Source organism: Amia ocellicauda, chromosome 8 (genome assembly GCF_036373705.1).
Source record: "Amia ocellicauda isolate fAmiCal2 chromosome 8, fAmiCal2.hap1, whole genome shotgun sequence".
Lineage (NCBI taxonomy): Eukaryota > Metazoa > Chordata > Actinopteri > Amiiformes > Amiidae > Amia > Amia ocellicauda.
This window is the reverse complement of record NC_089857.1, coordinates 15825516-15847969: the sequence shown is the minus strand read 5'-3', so window position 1 is coordinate 15847969 and position 22454 is coordinate 15825516. Positions and strand designations below refer to the sequence as shown.

The 22454-nt window shown below is 41.2% G+C and overlaps 1 protein-coding gene across 2 annotated transcripts; it reads right to left on the bottom strand.

Moving 5' to 3' along the window:
• Positions 1-663: 663 nt before the first annotated feature.
• On the bottom strand, positions 664-22405 carry nup155 (nucleoporin 155). Of its 2 annotated transcripts, XM_066712178.1 has the most exons (36): positions 22297-22405; positions 20905-21063; positions 20396-20533; positions 19783-19879; positions 19366-19436; positions 19123-19215; positions 18618-18778; positions 18199-18304; positions 17944-18017; positions 17638-17729; positions 17436-17533; positions 16876-17043; positions 16466-16566; positions 16026-16196; positions 15824-15934; positions 15483-15577; positions 15110-15195; positions 14627-14689; positions 14323-14470; positions 12451-12517; positions 12000-12115; positions 11560-11663; positions 10908-11041; positions 10504-10695; positions 9978-10116; positions 9724-9859; positions 9394-9547; positions 8674-8778; positions 8156-8310; positions 7876-8005; positions 7542-7655; positions 7320-7440; positions 7074-7184; positions 5950-6086; positions 3684-3790; positions 664-3151 (listed from the first exon to the last, which is right to left on the bottom strand). In XM_066712178.1, the coding sequence occupies exons 2-36, from the start codon at positions 21044-21046 to the stop codon at positions 3013-3015; spliced, it is 4176 nt and encodes a 1391-aa protein (XP_066568275.1). In that variant the 5' UTR covers positions 21047-21063; positions 22297-22405; the 3' UTR covers positions 664-3012. The 2 variants fall into 2 exon arrangements, with proteins under 2 accessions (XP_066568275.1, XP_066568276.1); XM_066712179.1 differs by lacking the exons at positions 664-3151; positions 3684-3790 and adding an exon at positions 4444-4551.
• Positions 22406-22454: the final 49 nt, after the last annotated feature.

Sequence of the window (22454 nt, the reverse complement as noted above, 5' to 3'; positions counted from 1 at the left end):
TGGAGGAATTCTGAGGCACTCCTTCTGCAGTGGGAGAGACTTCTGGCCGAGTTGCCATTCCCGAGTACAGTGCATTCATGCTCTTAAAGTACAGTACAGCACAATACCTTATAATACAACGTAGCTCAGTATACTACCATTCAGTGCAGTATAATGCAGTGGTTCTCAACCCTGGTCCACACTAACCTGCTGGTTTTTGATCCAACCGAGCTCTCTTTAAATTGTGTAACGGATAAAAAGTTGGTTGATTAATAAGTTCCTCATACAATTTTATACTTTACTTAAATCCCCTACTGTTTAAAATAATTAAAAGACTGATTTAGGAAAGTATTACTTCAATTAAGGGTTCAATTAAGTAATGGAGACCTCGGTTGGAACAAGAACCAGCAGGGTAGGTGGTCCTTTGGGACCAGGGTTGAGAACCACTGGTATAGTGACCCTTCCCACATTTGTGACATGGTATTATCAGGTTAATAGATTTAGTGGGAAAAACTATTTAACTCCATCAAATGTTTGGCATTACATTTATAAAAAGTCCCAAGTCTTAAATGGCACACTGCAGAATAGCCAGTTGTATCAATGGCTGCTATCTTCAGGATTAGTTTCTCAAATATCCAATTACTGACAAAAAAATATGAAAATGCAAAACCAGTTGCCAATGTATGTATTCACAATTCAATTTATTCAAAACACTTAGAAATTTCAGACAAAAGACTTTCATCAACCATTTTTGTACTGTTTTAAAAATCTCCACACATATGCAGGTTATGGTGTCCCTTGGAAAATGAAGAAAAAAACAAACAAAAAAAACATGGAAAATAGAATACAAAACAATAACCAGAATTGTTATAACCTACCACTGATGCGTAATAATTACATGAAGGTAATCAAGTATTTGTAAGCAAGAACAGTTTTTCCTAAAGTTTGTAGTTCAATTTAGGTATATTGCATAAGACGTCATAGGTGTTTTGCGGTTTAAATTCACAATAAACCCAGAGAACAAAACAAAATCCCTGCATAGACCCTGTGGTTGTTCAATAGCACAACACAAACCACTGGGACACAAGGGGCAATGGTAACAAAGGATGTGTCAGCTCAGAAAACTTTTTTTTTCTACCAGTGCATTAAAAACATTCAAAGTGTTAATTTCAGTTTATCAACAGAAATGGAGATATATTTCAAGCAGCCCCTGTGGAGCTCTAATACATAGATATTTCCCTGCAAATTTTAAGCTTGTGAAGCAAACTTTGGCAAAGAAAATCAATTTCTCACAATGACAAACCAGTTGGAAATTAACCTTATTATACCCTAAAAACGCATCCACACTAATGTAGAAAACATAAGTGCATCTGGCCATCAGATGTTTTAAGGTTATCTGGAATTTAAAATGCAATTTGAAAGGAATCCAAAATTCACTTAGACACAAGGTGGTGTTGTCCTCTTGGAACAAGACAAAATACCTGCTGTATTTTCTTATTCTGACATCACCTGCATTCCCCAGAGCACACTTATGATCTGGGAAATGCATCATGATCTACTAGCCTTACAATTTCCACAACTGCATCTCAGGAGGTAAAAACGGCTGTGATCAATTAAGGCTCCTGGTCACATTGAGAAGCACTGTTACTGTGTTGAACACCGCTCATCACCTTGTAGACTGTCCAGGCATCCCTCTGATATTGGCAGCACATTGTAAAGCCGGCTGAATGCTGCAACAGCACATATTCCATAAGAAAGCTTTTCGAGGGAAAATACATGATTGTTTTCAATATTCGGCGAGTCGACAGTATTCACAGCAACAGACACCCTGTATTGTCTTTCTGTTATTTGAGCTCTGTGTTGGTCCCATCTTCGCTGCTTTTAAAACATGCTTAGAGGGCGAGTACACATTTACCCATCCAAAGTGTACAAACAGCACTTGGCACCAAGATACTTACTTTGCACTGACATGCCAATAAACACCTGTATTGTTCCATTGATGCAGCAGGTGGAGATGTGAAAATGTTGAATTGTTCCCTAACAATTGAGCTATAATACTCTGCAATTTCAGCATAAAATGAGGACAGTGGTAAACGCTTCAGCTTAATCAAATGCAAAAACTATATGAGTGTATCTATAGTCTGCTCATGTTGACTCAAGAAGGAAACACACAACACAACATGCCTTTTCACAGCAGAATAATATCCATCCCCCTTTTGGGTAACTCTTACAGTTGCTGATAGTGTGTCCAAATATGGAAGGACCAGTTTCATGTGACAGAAAATGGACAATTGTCTTCACAGAGTCATATCACACTACAGACCGAAACAGTGAAAGAATTTACCATCGGATTTAGTTACTCCGGGCCAATTATTGCTATTTGAAACAATAGCAAAATTCGCTGACAACCTAACTTGACATTGGCAGTAACGACAGAATAAATGTTGTAAATAAATTATGACAGTTGTTAAATCACAATGAGTTATCTGTGTGCGCAAATGCCACTCAAATTGCAAGCTAACTTCTTGAATCATAACTGAGTGAGTGGGATTGCACCGGGGTTTCCATTGATACTGGGCTTGTCATCACACAAGGACAATGGCTCTGTTGTTGTGAATAGGACAATTTTTTCTTTTGTTTGCATTGCAGTGCCATCAATCAATCAATCTACTAAACACATACAGCAGCTTATGAAAACAGCACCCAGAAGTGGTTCATGGGGCGAATTAAACTAAGAACAAAAACTCTTTCAGCATCTTAAAAGAAATCGGTTCCATTCTTTAGGCTCTGTTTTGGCTTCCACAAACTTGATAAAATAAATTAAAACTGTAAAAGGAAGCACCGGTGCTCTATGGACCACTCTAAGAGGATTATACATACTGCTGCTTTACGACTTTATTGCAACAAAGGCGTTGAGGGCTCCTTGGTGTGGCTGTGGGAGGATGTGCTTCACGCTCTGTGCAGGCCCTTGGTTGAGGAATAGGTGCTCCTGGGTGTGTAGTTGCTGTGTGGGAGAGACAGTCTGTTGAAAGCTCAGTGCACTTTCTCCAGTTTGGCCTGCAGGGACTTGAAGTTGCCAATGATGAGCTGTAAGGCCGAGTTGGGGCTCAGGGACTGCAGCTCCACCAGGTACCCGCAGATGTTATCGAGGCAGACGTTTGTGAACCTCCGTCTGCAGAGAAAGGGAGAGAAAGCGGAAGAACATGTTAAACTCATTGGAAAACTGATCAACTATGGAGGATAATCCATGACATTAAAAATAAAGAGAGAAAATAAAAATAAATGAATAAAAGCGTATCTATAGGTATAAAAAACAAAACATGTTTTGACTCTCTTTCAAACTTTTTTACACTCAACTTGAATCAATCCACACTACACACAGTGTATTGGATTAGCCAATAAGCGCACTGGATAGCACCCACTAGCTGTGATTGACAGAAGGGGCATTGTCACATTGAAAAATAAAAAAAATACAGAACCACGCTTTGAAATGTAAAAGCGCACTGAGAAATGTAAATAGCAAAGCGGCGAATAAATAAATGTTGAAATAAATTAATAAAATGTCCATTTATTTCGACATTTATTTATTTCAACATGTATTTCAACATTGATTTATTTATTATTTTCTCTCTGTATTCAGTTTTAATTTTGGATTATCCTACATAATCAACTACCAGTAGTTTGAAAGCGGTGGACCGCCTTACCGGTCATATGTGGGCACCCGGCTGGGATCCTGCACATATCCAGACAGCAGGATGTGGATGCACTCCACCAGGTGAAGGGGCTTCTTCAGTCTCTGCCAGCAAGGATCCTGAAATTATTTTAACCACTGCTGTCAGAATGGGAATACCTGCAGTTCAACACTTCCACCTATAGTGCTTTCTGAGTTATTCAATTTAGCTTGTTTTTTTTCCCTTCTTAAAATGTCCAACCTTTCTTTAGAGCATCTTATTCCTTATTTAGGTCATATTTCCATAAAGTAGCTGCACACAGGGGCAAGTGCGACTTTTATATTCTGAGCTCAAGGATCACATGAATTGTGCAAATAAACACAGGATGCCAAAACGAACAAGGAAATAGCTTACCTTGTGTGGACTTAAAGATGGGGTATGATCATTTTTGACTTTTTTCAGAATTCACTTTTAAAGTACTGCTGGTAGGTCAAAACAACGATCTGTGTAGTTTTAATGCTAAGTGTATAAAAAAAGACGTCTGAAGTTGACCTCTCTGTGAAAAGTCCAGCTCACTCGAAGCTGCGGCTAATTTATGCGTGACGTCACACCAGGTAATGCTCGCCGTCTCTCAGGCTGTTGAGCTGTATAAGCGCTAACAAAGACCTGTCACCAAACATAATAATGCACCCAGAGGAGAGATACCATGGTAAATAGGTGTATAATATATGGTTGCATCTAGAACAGTAACAACAGCACCTCTGCATTATTAAAGCCTTAAAAAATGTAGTGAAAAACGAGAGACAAGCTATTTTGTACAGAATCCCAAGCTGGGAGACGCACCTCTCTCTGTGATGCGCTGCTCTGTAGGGCTGCCACCTGGACCCACAATCCCGGGACACTGAGACAGAACGGGGTTCAAAATTAGCTGCTAAATTTTAATAAATTAATGTGTTAATTATCCCTATTCTTTCACTAAAAATAATCAGGTTGCTGAACATCATCCTGCTGTCCTGTATCTGCTGTCGGGGACTGTGGGAGTGAATTGTCGTCCACAACAACACTTTCACATGAAACATCCAACTAGAGGTCGACCGATTTATTTGCACAAGTCTTATTTGTAGATTCGTATTTCTGTATATGAACCTGTTCGTTTCTATTATTTATTATGAATCGTATTTATTTGTGTAAATCAAGTGCATGGATTATAAACATTGATCGTTTATGTACACTGTGATGCACTATATTATACCAGAATTGTTTTCTAATGTTTCCTTGCTAATCTGGTTGTAAAATAACAGCAGCCACCTATATTACTTGTAAATGTGACATGAAGTACTACAATGCATAGTACAGTCTCGTGTTAAGAAATAAGAAAGCACTTCTACTAAAAAAAAATCTACAAATGGAAAGCGAGTCTTGCGTCTCTGTTTTGGCAGAGCCAGCGCATGCGCCATGACTGAACCTGTGTGAGCGGCGGGTCAGTCAGATATTTACACATTTACACATTCTACAGCTAGCAATTATATCTGAAAATAAGTAAAGTACCCAAAGTTTGTTATTACTGGCATTTCATTATTTGTAGTTTATTTTCAGCAATTATCTAAAAAGAGTAATGTTGAATTAATGCTGCAATTCTTTCAAAACATTTCATAACTCCCAATTTTTTTATCCAATTTTCACAATTTGGACTTTTATTATTTTTTCATCTATTTTGAATTGATTTATTTTATGTTATTATATTTATTTTATACTATTTTTTAGTTCATACTGTAATTTCTTTTGATAAGGTTCAAAGTGTTGCAATTTTACATTCAGTACTATATATTTGATGCAATATACTGATTTTATTGATAAAAAAGGAAAAAATAAATCAGCCGATTAATCGGATATCGGCTTTTACCACCACCCTAATTATTGTTATCGGTATCGGTTTTGAAAATCCACTATCGGTCGACCTCTACATCCAACCCAGTAACACCGCTTTCTCCGTAATCTGCCATTGAGGGCCAGTGAAATACCTGGTGTGACATCACAAACTCTCACTCTTCCGGGTACAGGAGTCCGAGTTTTTTTTTTTTTAAACGGTCTAACAAAAAAATTGCCTTTCCCCCCCCCCCCATCTTATAAGCATCTGATGTTAATGAAACTTTCAGGGCATATTTAGAAAGTATAGGTACAAATTGTAATGTAAAGAAAAAAAAATGATGCCCCACCTTTAAGCCATCATTAGAAACGCTTGCAACAGATTCTTACTTCACACTGAAAAAGTTGAAAATGAAGATGTGCAGTTCTATACCTTTGTTTTGAAGAGCTGGTCGTACACTTCCAGCAGCCGGGGCAGCTGCACTCCTATCTCCTGCATGGTGTAGGTCACGAAGCCCACATCCCAGTTTAGCCGGCACACTTCTTGCTCCAAGAACTTCACCAAGAACTCTAAATTGGGCAGAAACAGAACTGAGGGCTTCGCAGTGACAACAGCAACATCGTTCACAAAGACTTCCATTGGTAAAGTATTCAAAGGAAACTACTAACTGAATGAAAGTCCTTTTTTGTTAATATTAATGTGTTAAATTTACAGTTTGACAAATAGCAAGCAAGAGTGACACGGAACACAAATTTTCTTTCTTGGACAGATAAACCAAATTGTTGAATTTTATGAATGTCCACCATTGATATTTTTCAGCCAAAACTTTTTCTTAATATGCAACTCCCAGCTGTTTCTGTGGTCAGCAGCTCCAAAACACTGTTTGGATATCCAGGATACATAATCACTTCTGCCATCTAAATTGCCTCTCTTGAGCAGCTTCTAAAGCACGGCAGTCATTAGGTCCTTGTAATCGTCACTAGCACTTGTGAGGTGTTCCCTACTGGTTTAGTGGGAAACCACAGAGCTCATGTCAAGAGCTCTCCCTGGACCGTCATATTAAGGCTCATGTCAGCACTCACAAACACCGTACAGGCTTGTGTTTAGGAACATTTTTAATATCCACCCTGGTCTATAAATGAATAGACCTTGTGTTTAATTGTGTAGATAGGATCCACCACATACAACAAATACACAATGCAGAAAGAAGAAAATGTAAACACTGATCCCCACATCAACAGTTTAAAATAAACACTCATCATAAATTATAGCGGTGATAACATTCAATGTAAGAAAAGGCGTGTGATAAATCATTATGTTGAAGCTTACAGGATTAATTAACAATTTCCTGCCAGACAGATGAAATTCCAGTATTACAAAAACAGATGGTGTTGAATAATCCCACTAATTAACACGCAGGCCTACTAATACAAACCTGATGAGTAATCCTGGCTTTAAACCACCTCTGTGGACAGCAGTGTGTGTTCATTACATCCAGATCATAATCTCACACATTCAACAGGTATGCCAACCCCAAAGTCTCCCAGCTGGCCTACCTAAGGGGAAGTAGCGGGGGGTTCCTGCGTAGATCTTGCCCAGAGACACCAGCTTGAGGCTCAGGGCTCTCATGCGGTCCGCGGGGCTCATCGCCACGCTGTCGCTCAGCACTGCAAGACAGCACAGAGTTTACAGGACTACACACATTAGTAAAGATTGAAACGTAAGTCACATAGCATTCTCACCAACTGACAGATGAATTGCCAGTCCTTTTGCTATGTATAGTTTCCTCAAACACCACCAACCTTTCTCAATGATGTCCTGCCACAGAGTATGGACCAGCATGGGGTCGGAGTGGCCCGCGCAGTGAATGATGGCCAGCTTACACTCGGAGAGCCGGAAATGGTCAGCAAACTCCCCGTACAGCTGCAGCAGAGAGATGGAGGAGAACCAACGAGAACATTGAAAGACTGAGATGGGAGTTTCATGTATTTTAAACAGCGTGCCCCAAGCATCACTAGCTGTACCTTGGTGATGTCCATTAGCTCTGAATCCAGTTGTGATATTGCTCCTTGCACTGAGGGATGCTGGGAGTACTGTCTGCTCAGGGTCTCGTGGATCTGAACTTGGATACGCACCACCTTGGAAAAAAACAAAACAGGATTTCCTTCAGTATGGAATGTTTAAAGAACAACTGGAATGGCCACGGTCCTAAAAATTTAAAACAATGTTTGCTGACGTTTTCTGCAGCAGCATACAAAACTGTGGCATGCATCTTACTCATCTTATCCAACCTTGGGCCATCCACACAGTTTAATATGATCAATACAATGGCAGACGATGGCAAATGGGGTTGTGTACCTCCATCTTCTCCTCCAGCTCATGCAGGAACTCCCCGTTGGCCACCTGGGAGGAGGCGCAGGTGGAGCTCTTGGCGCTCAGGATGGCCCTGGAGATGTACTCAAGCCTCTGTTTCAAGGAGATCTCAGTGCTGGAAGGGAACACAGACAGGACACTTGTCACACCTGTAAACCAAGGGCTGAGGTCTGCCACGCAGTGATAGAAAAGACAGCCTAATATTATCGGTCACAAGACCCGAAAAACTATCGTCTTCTCGTGATGATGGCTCGCAATGGGGTACCTGTGCATGTCTGCCAGCCGGGCCAGTACGTGGGCTGCCTTGCTGAAGCTCCTGCTCTTCTCGTAGTATCTCCACAGTAGGTCCATGTAGCGCACCTTGTTCTGGTCCTGCTTCATCATGCGCATCAGGTGTTCCTCCAGGTACGGAGAGTTCACCTTCAGGGAAGAGGGGGCAACATGTTTAACCCGCTGTTACAGACACCACTTAACGGATGGACTCAAATCTTCAGGCGGTTCCTTCACACTTATCTGAAGCTTTGTTCTTCCTTTATAAAGATGTGTGAAACCTCAGTAATTGTTTATTAATAAACATGGATATCAGGTGCTTCCTAAACAATGACAATTGTATAATTTTTTTATCCAGTATATAGATTTTAAAATGGAGAGAGGAGTCTGTCTAGGTGCTACAAAAATGGCAACCAGTAACTAGGGACCTAAGAGTAATATATTTTTCATGTGTTGGATGTTGTAACCCATACTGATTATACTCCCTGGAGTTTAGTGGACGTTGTCACTCACCTCCAGTAGTTTGTCAGTGAGGTCGACCTTAATGAGCCAGTTGTAAAGGGCAATGTGGAAGAGCTCATCTTTCGAACGCTGGGCCAGTCCGATCATCTGCTCAAACTGCCGGAGAAAGAAAAAAATAAAATAAATCACACTGCTTGATTACTGTGATGTTAAAATAACAGGTTATGAGTTTTCATCATCCCGAAGACAAATTTGGCTTAATGGTTTACACTGTTACACTATATCTCTATAGAATTTGTACATTTCTTCATTTATCTTGGTATGCTTTCTTGGCTCAAACTTCGCCTTACTGCTGAGAGCCAAATGTGCACGAAGGAGACCGACAGCAGTGCAGCCCGTCTAACTGCTCTCCCACATGTTTTCACAAGCTTATCATGCGTGGTGAACTTTCCCATAATCACGGTCCCTAGAGAGCCAAGATCAACATGAAAACCAGCCACCTGGACTCATAAGACTCACAAGGATGAGGTGGGAGAAACAATTGACCGTCTTTCATTGAACTTAAGGAAAAACTATTTCAAATGTTCTTTAGTTCTCAAGACAGGATGAATAATATGGGGCCTTGCATGGTGCTGCCTGAAAACTCTTGACTGATACAATAATAATGAGCTTCAGCAAAAGGCCAGTAAAGTACACGGAAGAGGAATGTCATGAATAGGAACTGATCGATTATCGGAGATGCTTCACTGGCATTCAGCGAGTGTTACTTACGTGAGCGGCTGCGTCTTCGTTGCTGAGCATGTTGGGGTCTGATGACATCACGGGAGGGCCTGGCTGCTTGGGCACACTGGGGGACTGGGGGGCTGCTTTGCTCTGGTTAACCAGATCCTGCATGGTGTCCGTGATGCAATTGTAGCTGTCAAACCTGTACACAAGTCCAGACTGTCACCCCCTCATTTGCACTCTCAGTAGCAGCTTAACACAAAGGTACATTTCTGTTAACCACCTCATGATCTAAGAGTGTGTGGCAGGAAAACAGCAAAAATAACACCAGGCAACTTGTATATGTTATAAGCCTTAACATGGACGGAAACGCTCTACCTCTCCTCTAAGGCCTGCTTGCCGGCCGCATCCTCCTCGGGCTCCCCGTTCTTGTAGAAATGTAGACCCAGTCCTTGAGGATCCTTTTTGTCAGCAGCCGTGAGACAGAGCTCCGCCACTCCTTCATAGAAACGCACTGCGGCAGAGAAGGGCGAGAGCAAGGATGTGAACAGTGGAGGAAAACAGCACTGCCAGGCAGGGTTGCAGAGCTAGACATCCAGGACATGACGGCTCCTCTCCGGGCAGGCCCTCACCTTGGCGGTACTGTGCGCACACGTGGGGCAGGTCTGTCTGGTGGCTGATCTGCTGGTAGAGCCGCAGAGACTCGCGCAGCATCTTCTCGCGCTCGGCCTTGTTCTGCACCTGCCTGGTGCCCTGCAGCAGCTCATTTGCCTGCAGGAAGAGTCACGGATGAAAATGGCGACTCAATCAGACTCTCCTCCTGTGTGCCTAGGTCAAATCCAGTATTGTGTATAGACTCAATATCCTGAAACATTTTTACTCTCTGCAATGTCCATCTTTCCACTGTACACTTATTTACTCTGTCTTTTGCTGCTCTTATTATAAAACTGTGCAGCATCCAAAATAAGCCATGATCAGATTACAGTGCCACTGGGAATTGTATTAATCTGTATAACTAGCATGATTTTTTAACACTTGCATATACATACACTTTCTATTCACCAAAATGTGATGATCTGATCTATGCATTTTTTTTTTTATCCACGCTGCAGTAGGTGTTGGTGTGCCCGGGATGTTAGGTTTAGGCAATGGTCTCACCTTGGAGCACACGGAGTCGTCACAGCTGTAGAGCAGGGGGCAGATATCACGGAGGTGGTTGCTGATGGCGTCCACAGAGGCGCTGTCTTTGATGTAGAAGTTAATCAGGGAGGTGATGAGTGCGCCCGTCAACTCCTTCCCCTGGATCACGATGTCCTTGAAGCTGCTCAGCTTCAGCTGCTCTTGAAACTCCTGTACGAGACAAACAGCGTGTCACAAGAGCACGATCAGCGCTAGGTACAAAGCGGCCATTAATCTGAAAACCAAACTCAATCACTAGCCTGTGTCAAAAACTACAATAAACATCTGAGTGACAGCAGAGCGATTGAGCGGTGGGGCAGTCATACCGATGGGGCGGTACAGAGAGGACTCTTGGGAAGGGTGGGGGGGCAGGCAGGGCTCACCTTGGGCAGCTCGTTCAGGATGAGGCTGAACTGGTGGTCACACAGGAGCTTCCACAGGGCCAGAACTTGACAGGAGCGATGGACCAGATGCTGAATCCCCTGGAGGGACATCTTCTCGTAGGCCTGGGCCTCAGCTGCAGGAACACCGTTTCACAACATCAGACAAGTGACCTCATCGGACACTGACATATACCATATACCATATACAATCTGCTCCCGAAGACAGGAAGCCAAATGCAAGAAAATACTCCCCTGCCGGTACACTCGAGGGACAGGCCAACACTGTGGGCTGCAGGGTTTTAACATTTATTCTTAATGTCCCCTTAGTTTTTGGCATAAGTGTTGCTCAAAGAACCTGAACCCATTAAAATCTATAGGTTGTTAGTTAATTGTTTGAAAAGTTGCTGTATTTAATACCTACAAGTATTCAATACTTAAGGTGTGTTTCTCTATAAATGTGTTATTAATTTCATTACACATTCAGATTGCAGTGTAGTGACAAAGTCTCCTTACAGTTTAATAGGAAAGGAGTTAATTGACATCTAAATTGAAGTTTAACAATGCTAAACATGGCTTGAACAAAGCGCAGGAAATACACCTGAATGATAAGGAGTAGCACTGCTGGCTCCATGCATCCATGGGATTCACTTACTGTGATACTTCCTCTGTAGTTCCTGCTGCATTTGCTGAGAGCTGCCTCCGTCTGGCCTCATGAATCCCAGCAGCCTCTGTTGCAGGTTGCCTGGGGAGCTGAAGCTGAAGAGCAGTGATGGACGAGTGATGGATCAGCTTCATTACAACTACAGACAGGTAATCTGTCCTCAAACCTATAGACTGTTGGAAGCTAACAGGAATCACAGAAAATGTTTTTCGCGAAAAGTAAAATATTTACTATCCTATACATAGCAGATCTCAAAGTGAGTTTGTGGTCGTGCATCTGGGTGTAACCCCCCGAGGAGAAAACTACCCAACACAGCACACATTAACCACGATACAGCATCTCATGCTGCATGGCCAAAATTATTAATACGATCATAAGCTACCCAACAATAATAATTACCCTCTGCAGCTTGTACTGAGGGATCTTCTTACCTGGCGGGACCCAGAGAACCGGGACTAAACTGGGAGTTCTTGTCCAGGAACTCCTTGAGTCCTTTAAGCTTCCGGAGGACAGATTCTAGCACTGAAGAAGATACGGAGCTCTCCATCTGAAATCACCAGCCAATCACACACCAGCTTCATAAACACAGCATGTTCTCAATCAAATGTTTTGTATCCCTTTTCCACTGTGACATATGGAAATACATCTCATTATTATAAGTTAATTATCTGCATAACATGCAAACGTGTCCAATATTAATAGAAACTAACGGAACCATCATAATGAGCTCAAGTATAACTAACTGTTAAGTCTCTCTGAATACTCAGACTACACCAAGTGAAATACCATTAAGCGTGTTAATAGGCTTCTGCAACGGTTTCAATATTTAATTGATGCACATCATGCAATGCACATTGCTTGCAATTTGCAGTTGTTACTTACAATGATGACTTGTTGATTTCCTGTATTGACGATCTTCTCAGCTGCTAGGCTGCCATCCCAGATATTGCTATGAAACAAAAAACAGAACAATAAGTAACAAAACAAAATGCCTTTTGATGTTAATGACAATACTACTAGATTCTCATCTAAAATGCACACTTTTCTGCACTGAACTAAGCACATGAAATTATAATTCCACCACACTATTAGATGTGATTATGCTGTAACACCAAAAATGTTTCATGAGAGCCTTCATGTACACTTGGCATTGTGTTGTTACCGGGCTTAAATCAGGTTGATATTAAATCAATATAAATCAATCTTGCAATCAGTCAAAATTAGTGAACACCAGTAAGTACACAGTATTTCAGTTTGAATTAAAGCTTTAGTGACAATTGTTTTAAATATGCAAAACATAAAAAAACTACATCAATACTTTTCTTTATTGAACTTCAATGTACATTCAACGAGCAAATGTAAAATAGAGCATAACAAAGTTCTACGAGTCAATCCATGTATATTCAGTATGCTCACTTACTGTCAAAACATCATCATGTTTATTCTCTTCAAAACAACCAAGTATAAGTTCCTATATTCTTAACCTAGTAAACTGTGACGGTCTTTATGTTATGGAATCTCGCTCAGCTATAAATACTTTGCATTAGTATCTGCTGGTCTCTGCATTTTTTGTTTATAAATGGAATTACACATTATAATAATTGAATACGAATACTAAACCATCAACATGTCCACATACCGGCAATATATATATCAGATATATATATATATATATATCATATAGGTATCAGTGTCTCTGTCGTTTTGTTGCGGTTGTTCTACCGGTATGCTTCTTGCTTTGCTAGTCTGAAAAAGCATATTATCATCTATCTTTCTAGTAATTTCATTCTAATTAAATCAATGTTTATTGACTGTATTTCGTGTACAATGAGCAATTGAATACACATATGCAACAGTTATTATTATTATTCTGTCTCTTGGTTGCGGTTGTAAATAAGTCTTATTCTGTCGTATTCTACTACAAGTACTTTTATATGTTTATTTTGTCTAATTTACATTGATTATTTAAATACACAAGCACAATTATTATATTATATACTTGTAGAAAACCTATACACTATTTTTTAAGTCTTAATAATACACAAAGAAAAGTAAAGCAACTTAAAAATTCTAAACTCTGGACAGCGCGGGGGGGAACTGCGCACAGAAACAGGAATTGTCAGCAAACCATCAAACACGTGCCTACAGTGGCCTTTCACGACTAGAAATTATGGAAAATTCCCTGCCGTTTACCTTTGGCATAACTCGACAGCACAGACTCCCATAGTGAAAACTTGAATATTTTTCTTGCAAACCTTACAATGCTGTCCACAATGTGGACAGCTTTGCGGCACATTTGCCTGACTGGGCGCTGATGCGCTCTGTGTCAGCGGCACACACTCGTCAAATAGGATTGTACTGGCCACAGCATAAAGCAATCAACCGGCTCTCCCACCACTGTACTTATATCATTTAATCAGATTGCCGATTTATTATGACAATGATTAGCACATATATATATATTTTTTTCCACAAAATTACAGCACTTTCAAGCACTTTATTCAAAATTCAAGCACTTTCACAACCTTGAAAATACCACCTTAAAATTCAAGCATTTTCAAGGATTTCAAGCACCCGTACGAACCCTGTAGATTAAATTACTTCATTTAGAAATGCATTATGTGAACACACTTGTGTTTTGGTTTTTTCCTCCTAATTGTCAAGATGGATTGCCAGGAAAAGTGGTCAGATTAGAGACACAGACGCAGTGTGGGGGGATGCACTGTGAAGCAGGCTGCCTGTAGCTGATCTTACCCCAGGATTCTGGTGAAGTAAATGCAGATTCCATTGTGCTTCCCTGAGAACACCACCTCAGGGCCCGCCATGGTGTTGACCGGGGCCCCAGCAGGTGTCATAGGGGACGCATGCACAAACGGAGTGGACACCGCAGGAGGGAACATTCCTGAGACACGAGGAGGAAAAGGACATCACATGGATATTATTCACTGTTTAAAAATCTTTGAACAGACACACAAAGCTACAGAATGACAGATATGTAGGACGATGCACAGGAGGATGTGGAGGGACAGGGATTCAGTGAAGGGTAGAGCTGTGGTACCTGGAGCAGGGGTGGTCAGGAAGCTGGGGTGGGGAAATGGGCTACCGAAAGGCTGCGGGGAACCTACAACAGGACAGGAGAGACACGAACACCACTACCATGAGTTAATGACACCTAGAACAAGTGCTTTGTACAGTTTTGTAAAACACAAATTAAATGAACGCCTCCAATTGTTCATGCCACAGAACTGGTGTTTTTTTTTTTCATGTAAGGGTAATATCAATGTTTTTCCTTTAACACTTTGGTGTTATTCGGTGGGATGGTACATGTTTGTACAAATCTGGCTGTACTAACCAAACACTGATGACGTAAGAAGAAAACAGCTGACCATAGCTCATTCTGCTCAGCATATTCAAATTTAAACTTTTTTATTTAAATGAACTAAACCAAACAAAGCAGGAAAAGTAGGAGATGTATCAGTATCAGTCTTTCAATGAACATGCGCTTTATGTTTACGTATTTTAATCCTGTCTTGTCACTCACCAGGGACAGGAGAACTCAGGATGGGCCCCACATTACTGGGGACTGAGAGGGCCGAGGGGAAACGCATCTGCGCCTCAGCTCCATACCTAGGAACAGCAGATCACTGGGTTGAACACGGGGAGTCAAGGGGGGCCATTTCAATATCATTTTAACTTCACAAGGATTGCAACTTTCTTTTAAGCTACCAATTTCCACTTAATTATCAGTAATTGAAGAACTAAAAGCATTTAAAGTAAAAAGATAATAGGAGCATGTATAAAAAAACATAACTGTCCAAACTGTCAACATGATTGAGTATTTTCACTCCTTATCCTGGCAATGAATTTATCCAGAGGCTACACAGAGTCCATGGAGGACCAGAGAGGGGTCGCACCTTAAGAAAGCCCTGGTGGCCCACACGGACACCTCGCTGTCGTAGGCGGAAGTAGAGCAGGCCAGGATCAGAGCGGTGGCACAGGCCTGCTCCTCCTGTATGGACAAGACAAGGCTGGGTCAATGAAGGCACTGGGACCAAAAAAACAACAACTATTGTTCCATTACTTGACAGTAGAAGATATCTATTCATAAATCTTTCCCAATTGAGCTCTGAAAAACAAAGTTCGTGAACCAAACCAAGATATTAAGAAAAACAAGTAATAGGTTAATACCAAGTACCTTGCCTTGAACAGTTGTGGTTTCTTGATTTTGAGATTGTATTTTTTTTTTTATGCTCACCCTGTGCAACTTGAAAAACCTCTCGATCTCCTCTCCCTCTCCCCCAGAGCTGCTCACCAGAAGGTGTCTCAGCTGATCCACGGGCCGCAGCTTGTGGAAGATATGACTTCCCTGCAAGACAAAAAGTGGATTTTATTGCATTTTTCAATTAAAACTGCATTTATGAGAAATAAATATGTCAGAAGTGGATGATCAGCGATACCTTTGCAGAGAGAAGGACAAACTTTCTGGGGGGGACGTTGTGCTGCTGGACCACCACCGGAGAGTCCGTCAGTGGCACCTGGTCCTTATTGAGGGGTGTCACGATCTTTGGTGTTTTTGACTCTTCAATTATACACAGAGCCCAAGAGTGACCGTCCACATTCGATGTCATCTGAGGAAGAATACATGAACACTTTGGCAAGGATGTATTAAGTTCAGTTCCGACTGAAAGATCTGATAAGTCAGAGTGTTATTTCCATATTGTAGCCACTTAGATGACAATTAAGTGACTATGAGTGCGATCAGAGGCCAAAATTCTGATTGAAGTGAGTTTCAACAAATGGACAAGGCATGGACATGGCTGACATCTTTTTATAAGCAACTTGCAAAATAACATCAACAACTCCTTGGATTGTGTTTTTCTAAACCTGGTTAAAGTACCTGTGCTTCCATCAGTGGCTTTTTAAAGGGAAACGAGTCATGGTTGATACACCACAGTATATCGCTGTCTTCTGTTTCTGAAGCTGCCATCAGCAGGACACCTACAAAAACACAAGGCATGAAAACCCAGCAGAACAAAAAACCTTTTACATGGCTCCTATTTTAATCTCTTTTCATTAGAAAATAGCCCTGCACATTATGATAGGATTTTGTATCTCTTTTATAGAAAGCATTACAAAAATGAGTGCTTAATTTGAATTCTATAAGGATCTATTTGGTGCAAATTAAATTAAAAATATCCGAATTCTGTTGAATTAAATGATAAATCACAAATACACAATTTAGATAAACCCTTTGGTAATGTCTGCCCCACACTAGAACATCACTGTATGTGAAAGTGGAGAACCTACCTTTGCTGTACAGGGCTTTGTGGACTTTAGCTGGCTTCTGCAATGTCGCCGAGGCTGAGAACCCGGGAGGCAAGCGGACATGGACCAGAACCAGCATACTGGGCCGAGGCATTAAGTGCTTAGCATTGGGCAACGAGAACGGCGTGGTGCTGAAGTAAAGGCGGACACCTATTAAGACAAAATGAAAAATTATTTCTTGTACATGCTCATTTAGCAATCATTAAGGCCCAGACTCATTAATTGCTTAAAAGCACCTTCCTGATAAGTGAACAAACATGTATGAAACTGTGCCATCGGAGCACAATGCTACTTTATCCATGCCAGGGTTTCCAGCAGCACACAGGCCAAGTGGATTTTTTTTTTAAAGTATGACAGACAGCCAGTGCCTGGATATCACTATTCCTCTTAACTGTGAATAACCAAGAACTCTTAAAGTCTTACTAAACTAGTCACTCATTTAGTGCAGTGCCTTTATTTTTTTATTTTTTTAAAGCCTTTCAATGTAGCTCCACCACCAGTCTGGACGCAGGGTGGAGCGTCTGCCGCAGCCCTGTCCATACCTGCGTGAGTGACCGCCAGCAGCTGACAGTCAGAGGACTCAGACCTCTCAATCACTGCGATCTGAACGATGGGCTTCAGCACTGAGCGATCGATGGTCCTGAACATAAGAAGAAAGAAAAAAAACAGCAAGTGTGAGTCTTTTTTGAAGTTATCTCGGCCAGCTGTTGGCATGTGCTGCTTGTTGTTGAAGTGAACACCAACCTTGCGATGTTGCCGGCAGCAGAAACAATGCAATTCTGGGACAAGGAGGCCACTCTGCTCATGCCCTGGCCATCGGCTCCAAGGTCATACACCTAGGACAACACCAGGGTGGAATCAGTTGACGAGCAGCACGTTTGCAAACACATCAACCTTAACAGACAACTGAAATTGTCACTGGGTTCATAGATATTCTAAACGTGATATTCCACAACATTCAGAAAAAGACAATTTACAGACTTCAACGTAATTGATTTTGACACCAGTTTTCTGTAAAGAATTCTACCACAGGAGCCATGTCCAGCCTACCTGAAGGACCCCTTTCTCCGAGCGCGTGTACAGAGTGTTGCGGGAGTTGTCCACAGCTATCTGGACAATGGGATCTGAGAGAGAAAGACAAAAACTGCTCAAACGATTTTGTACTTCACAGTTAGGTGTGGACTACTTTATTGATGCATTTATTATTATTAACTAATAATAAAGGTAAACAGACAATTAGAAGATTGGAAGCTAATGAACTAGGTTGAAAGTGCTGACCATATAAACCCCAGACAGATCTCTTACCATCCTCTGAAAAGGTAAACTGCAGCACCGAGGGGACGAGGAAGGACAGGGTACTTTTTGAATGGTTGATCTTCCTGCAGCGCTGGCTGAACCACCCTGCCTCTGCCTGGGAGAGAATAAAGGCCTGTAAACTGAGGGACACTCATTCCAGTGGCGACAGATTATTGAAGTCTGTCAACAAGACCTTTCTACTGCGCGTCTTTATCACAGCTCAGAATCTAAAAGAAAATACTTTTTGTTCATGTTTTGTCAATTCCTGAAGCTGAAAACAGTTAGAAAGCGCAAAAGGATGATGCACACTTTACATTTTACAGACTTTACACCTGTGCCAGGAAACAACAAAACAACATACAGGTATTAAGATGTCCCTGCTGGTTAAGATCTTTAGACCACTATCAGATGCCTCAGGCACGCCTTACCTGGTAGGCAATTTCATACAAACAGCCGTCCTTGCCTGCCAGGAATATGCGGCCCAGGTCAGTGGAGGTGATGGCTAGCAGATAGGTGTTATCCGTGGGGATGGAGTAGAGCGGATCTGGGAGTAACTGCATCCCGCCAGACATGCTGTCATTCAGTGCTCCTGACCAGAGACAGATGCATGATCAATACGTAGGGTTTAATGTTTGGCTTCTCAGCAAATTTTACCATCAAACACAGTTTCTATATCTAATTCACATCACACTCCTTCTTTTACTGGTCTGTGGGGTAAGCTGTTGTGCAAGTTGTTGTTGGGAAGTGGATAGACCAAAATTTATTTTTACACACATATATATAAAACTTATGAGTGTATATATTATTAAAATCAGACTCAAATAGCTCAATGTATATTTTGACTTTTCCTTGGCATTGTTGTTTTTTTTTTTTTCCTGAGGAAGCAGTACAGCCTTAAAATAGACTTCACACTCGGGTCAGTTTTTATCCTACCTGCTTGGGAGCCTGGAAAGCTCAACCCGAGAATGACAATATCCACTGGAGTTGCCAAAACCAGCAAGAACTGAATATGTGGCTGGAAGATTCCTGTAAAAAGTGGGAAACATTGAGTATTTAGCGTAGCTTAAAACTGTGGGTTACCTTCAAATTAAAATTACAAACAAATATAAATTAGAAATACGTAAATCAGGGAAAACGATAAAGGAAACAATCAATAATCAGATCTTCTGTTCTCACCTTCTCTGGGCTTCACAAGACCCACTGACAGGATGGTTTCACTGAGGCCATCGAAATAAGCAACATCACCCCTTTAGTAGTAATACAAAAAACACAGAGCATGATAAGGCTTTGAACTACTCACTTCAAACTCTACAAAACTCACTTTTTTTCTACTGGGTATAACATTAAAAGCATACAAAGACATCTTAAATCGATATGTCAGTTTGATTAAAAAAACCTGCATCCAAAAATATGGATTCTAAACATTATGATAACCATGATCAAAATAGTATACTGCTAATATTGATACTGACTAACAGACTTTTAATCAGTTATATTAACTAAATATTGCACAATACAGAAGGACCGGTGTAACAACATTGGTATAATGATTAGAATTACACAACTGAGAATACACTTTTAATCGAGACGTACCCATCCTCGTAGTTCCACATGAATATGTCATTGTCAATGGTCAGCCATGCCCTGCTGATCTCTGGGAAGACACCCATCATGCAGTTGCACTGCATATCTGGAGCACGAGAGAGTTAAGGAATCCAACACGCACACAGGGTATTAACGATTTAAGAAAATAAAAAATAAACTGATATGGAGGATGAGTGCTATCACAGTGAAAGGACATCTTCATTCATTTGGACAATCATCACCTATACCATTATATCGGCACTCCACATTAATTCTTATTCATAGTTATGCAGTGTGTGCAGCTAGACCACACAAAGTATCAGTTTTATTTATGTGTTCCTGCCACAAGAGATGCTTTCAACCCCAGTCCTTGTTTGTCTGTTGCAGAACGCATCCCTGAAAATACCAGAAGTGTCCAAATCAAAGAGTCCATTGGTGCCACAGGACACAGGATACTTTCTGCCCATTTCTGATTCTCTCTAAGTGCAACCTTGATATTAGGAATAATGATGGGTTCTTTTCTAGTTATTTTTGTAGAGAGATATTCACTTTGAGCATGATATTATTAGCATGATCTGAGAAAGCACAGCTCCACCTCAGGCTGCTGGAACACAGAGGATACGGCTGAACTGCTCCACCAGCTCGGGGGGCAGCGGCACCCTGCGGACAGCACTGATCTCAGGCAGGGTAGGGACGGTCATCAGCCCAGGGCCCTGCAGGGGGTAGTCCATATCCGACATCCCTGACAGCGACGGCATATCTGAAGAGGACAAAGGAAAAACACTGTCTGCAGCAGACCATGTGCACAGTTCCCTTTCAAAATCCTATTCAATCTCTGTCAAAATCTGTGCTGTCTGATGATGGAAATCCTAACTGCTCCAGTCAGAATAAATATGCTGGCCTTCATTATGGATACAATCCCTCTACAGTAAAGAACAAAGAGAACATACTAAAGCTGCCAATTCACCGCAGACATGCTTATTCCTGAATGATGCAGCTGGTGAATTGAATTGGTTAACTGAACATGTTATTCACTTTATCCCATTAACCCTTTCCTAGGAATAACAAGATGTTGATTTCAAGAGACCTATGGAACTTGCTGGAATTGAAGATAGTGAAAAAGTGTCTCACTGTGAGCGGGGACATTGAGGAGCTCCGAGAGGTCTGGGTAATAACGGTCCTCCTGCAAATGCCTGTCAATGAGCCTCCCACTGTTCTCCAGCGCCTCCTGGAGGGCAGTGCCGGGACTGCTGGCTCCCAGACTGGATGGCATGGTGAGATGAGAACCACCTGAGACAGTCAAACAAAAACTTGATTGACACTCATTGGGAACAACATGAATCTGACAGTTCGCCATAGTAATGGAATTAAATACGTTCTTTGGAGTGGAAGCATTTTGATGAGGTACACTGTTTAAACACCCAGGGAAATAGCACAAGACATGGTAGACTTCAATTTGCACGCCGCTGATATTCTTCTCCATGCACTTCTGCATCACAAACTTTTTTTGGTAAAAAATTGCATGTGAAATAAGTAAAGGAAGAACATAACAGAATCCTACCAAAGACATTGCAGACAGTGTAAAACACATTGCAATAAAGTACTTATGATAAAATCTACAAAATCCAAATCGCTTCCTGTGCTCCTTACTTGAATGACCAAAGTCTGTAGATTTAATTTAAAAATGTAAAGTTGCAGCACCATGACAAACTCCCCAGTAGTTAGGGCCCTATATTTAAGACATGGGCTCGAAAGCATGTATAATGTGTATACAATACAATACAATATACAATATTGGAGGCCAGCAGTCTATACATTTCCCGCGATGAGTATTGTTTAAGTGTTGAAATAAAAGCTTAACAAGACCTTTGATCGTTTATCTGAATAACTCTTGCCTTTTTTTTTTTTTTAATAGGACCTCAGTCTAAGAAACATCAATTTGCGCATAAAGTCACCCATTATCTGAATAGCTTCCACGCAATAAAGTCGAAACCATGGTCATTTTTGTAGCTGTTCTTTTAGCCCAGACATGACATGACATAACCGGTGGTATTAACGTGTAACAGCACTACAGGCATCATCGAAATCCCAAGAATGCGATTCACAACATGCACAAAGTATTTATTTATTTTCATTTCAAAGATAGTGTAATGCATGCATGATTATAAAGTTAAAATAGTATCATACTGTATATTTAATATGTCCGAGTGAGAGTTCGCATAGGTAGCCAAGTTCTTTTAATAAGTCTTCAAATTCACGACGGAAACTCTTGTAGGCTCTTCAGTTGTGGACGTTTACATTTAAACTGACAATTGTCAGTTTCTCGATTTATTTTGTATTTTGTCCCAATAATAAGGACGTCGGATCCGATGCAGTAGCACTTCATCCAATGCAACCCAACCCTGCACGGTTTATGAAACTGTGCAGCGCAACTGTGAAAACTTCCCTGAACTCATCGGTACAACGTGGGTTACCAAAAGAAACGCAAAGGAAAGGAAAGTGTACTTTTGTTCATTAACTTACCGAATCAAAAGAGGGAAGGACAAAAGAGATTTGAGAAATGGAAACTGTATATATGCACTGTACGCTCCCTGCTTAATGTTTCCGTGCTACCTCTATCCCGCCAGCCTCATGTCGTTGGGTTGAAAGGACAAAGTTCAGGCTCTCAGGAGAGGCACTTC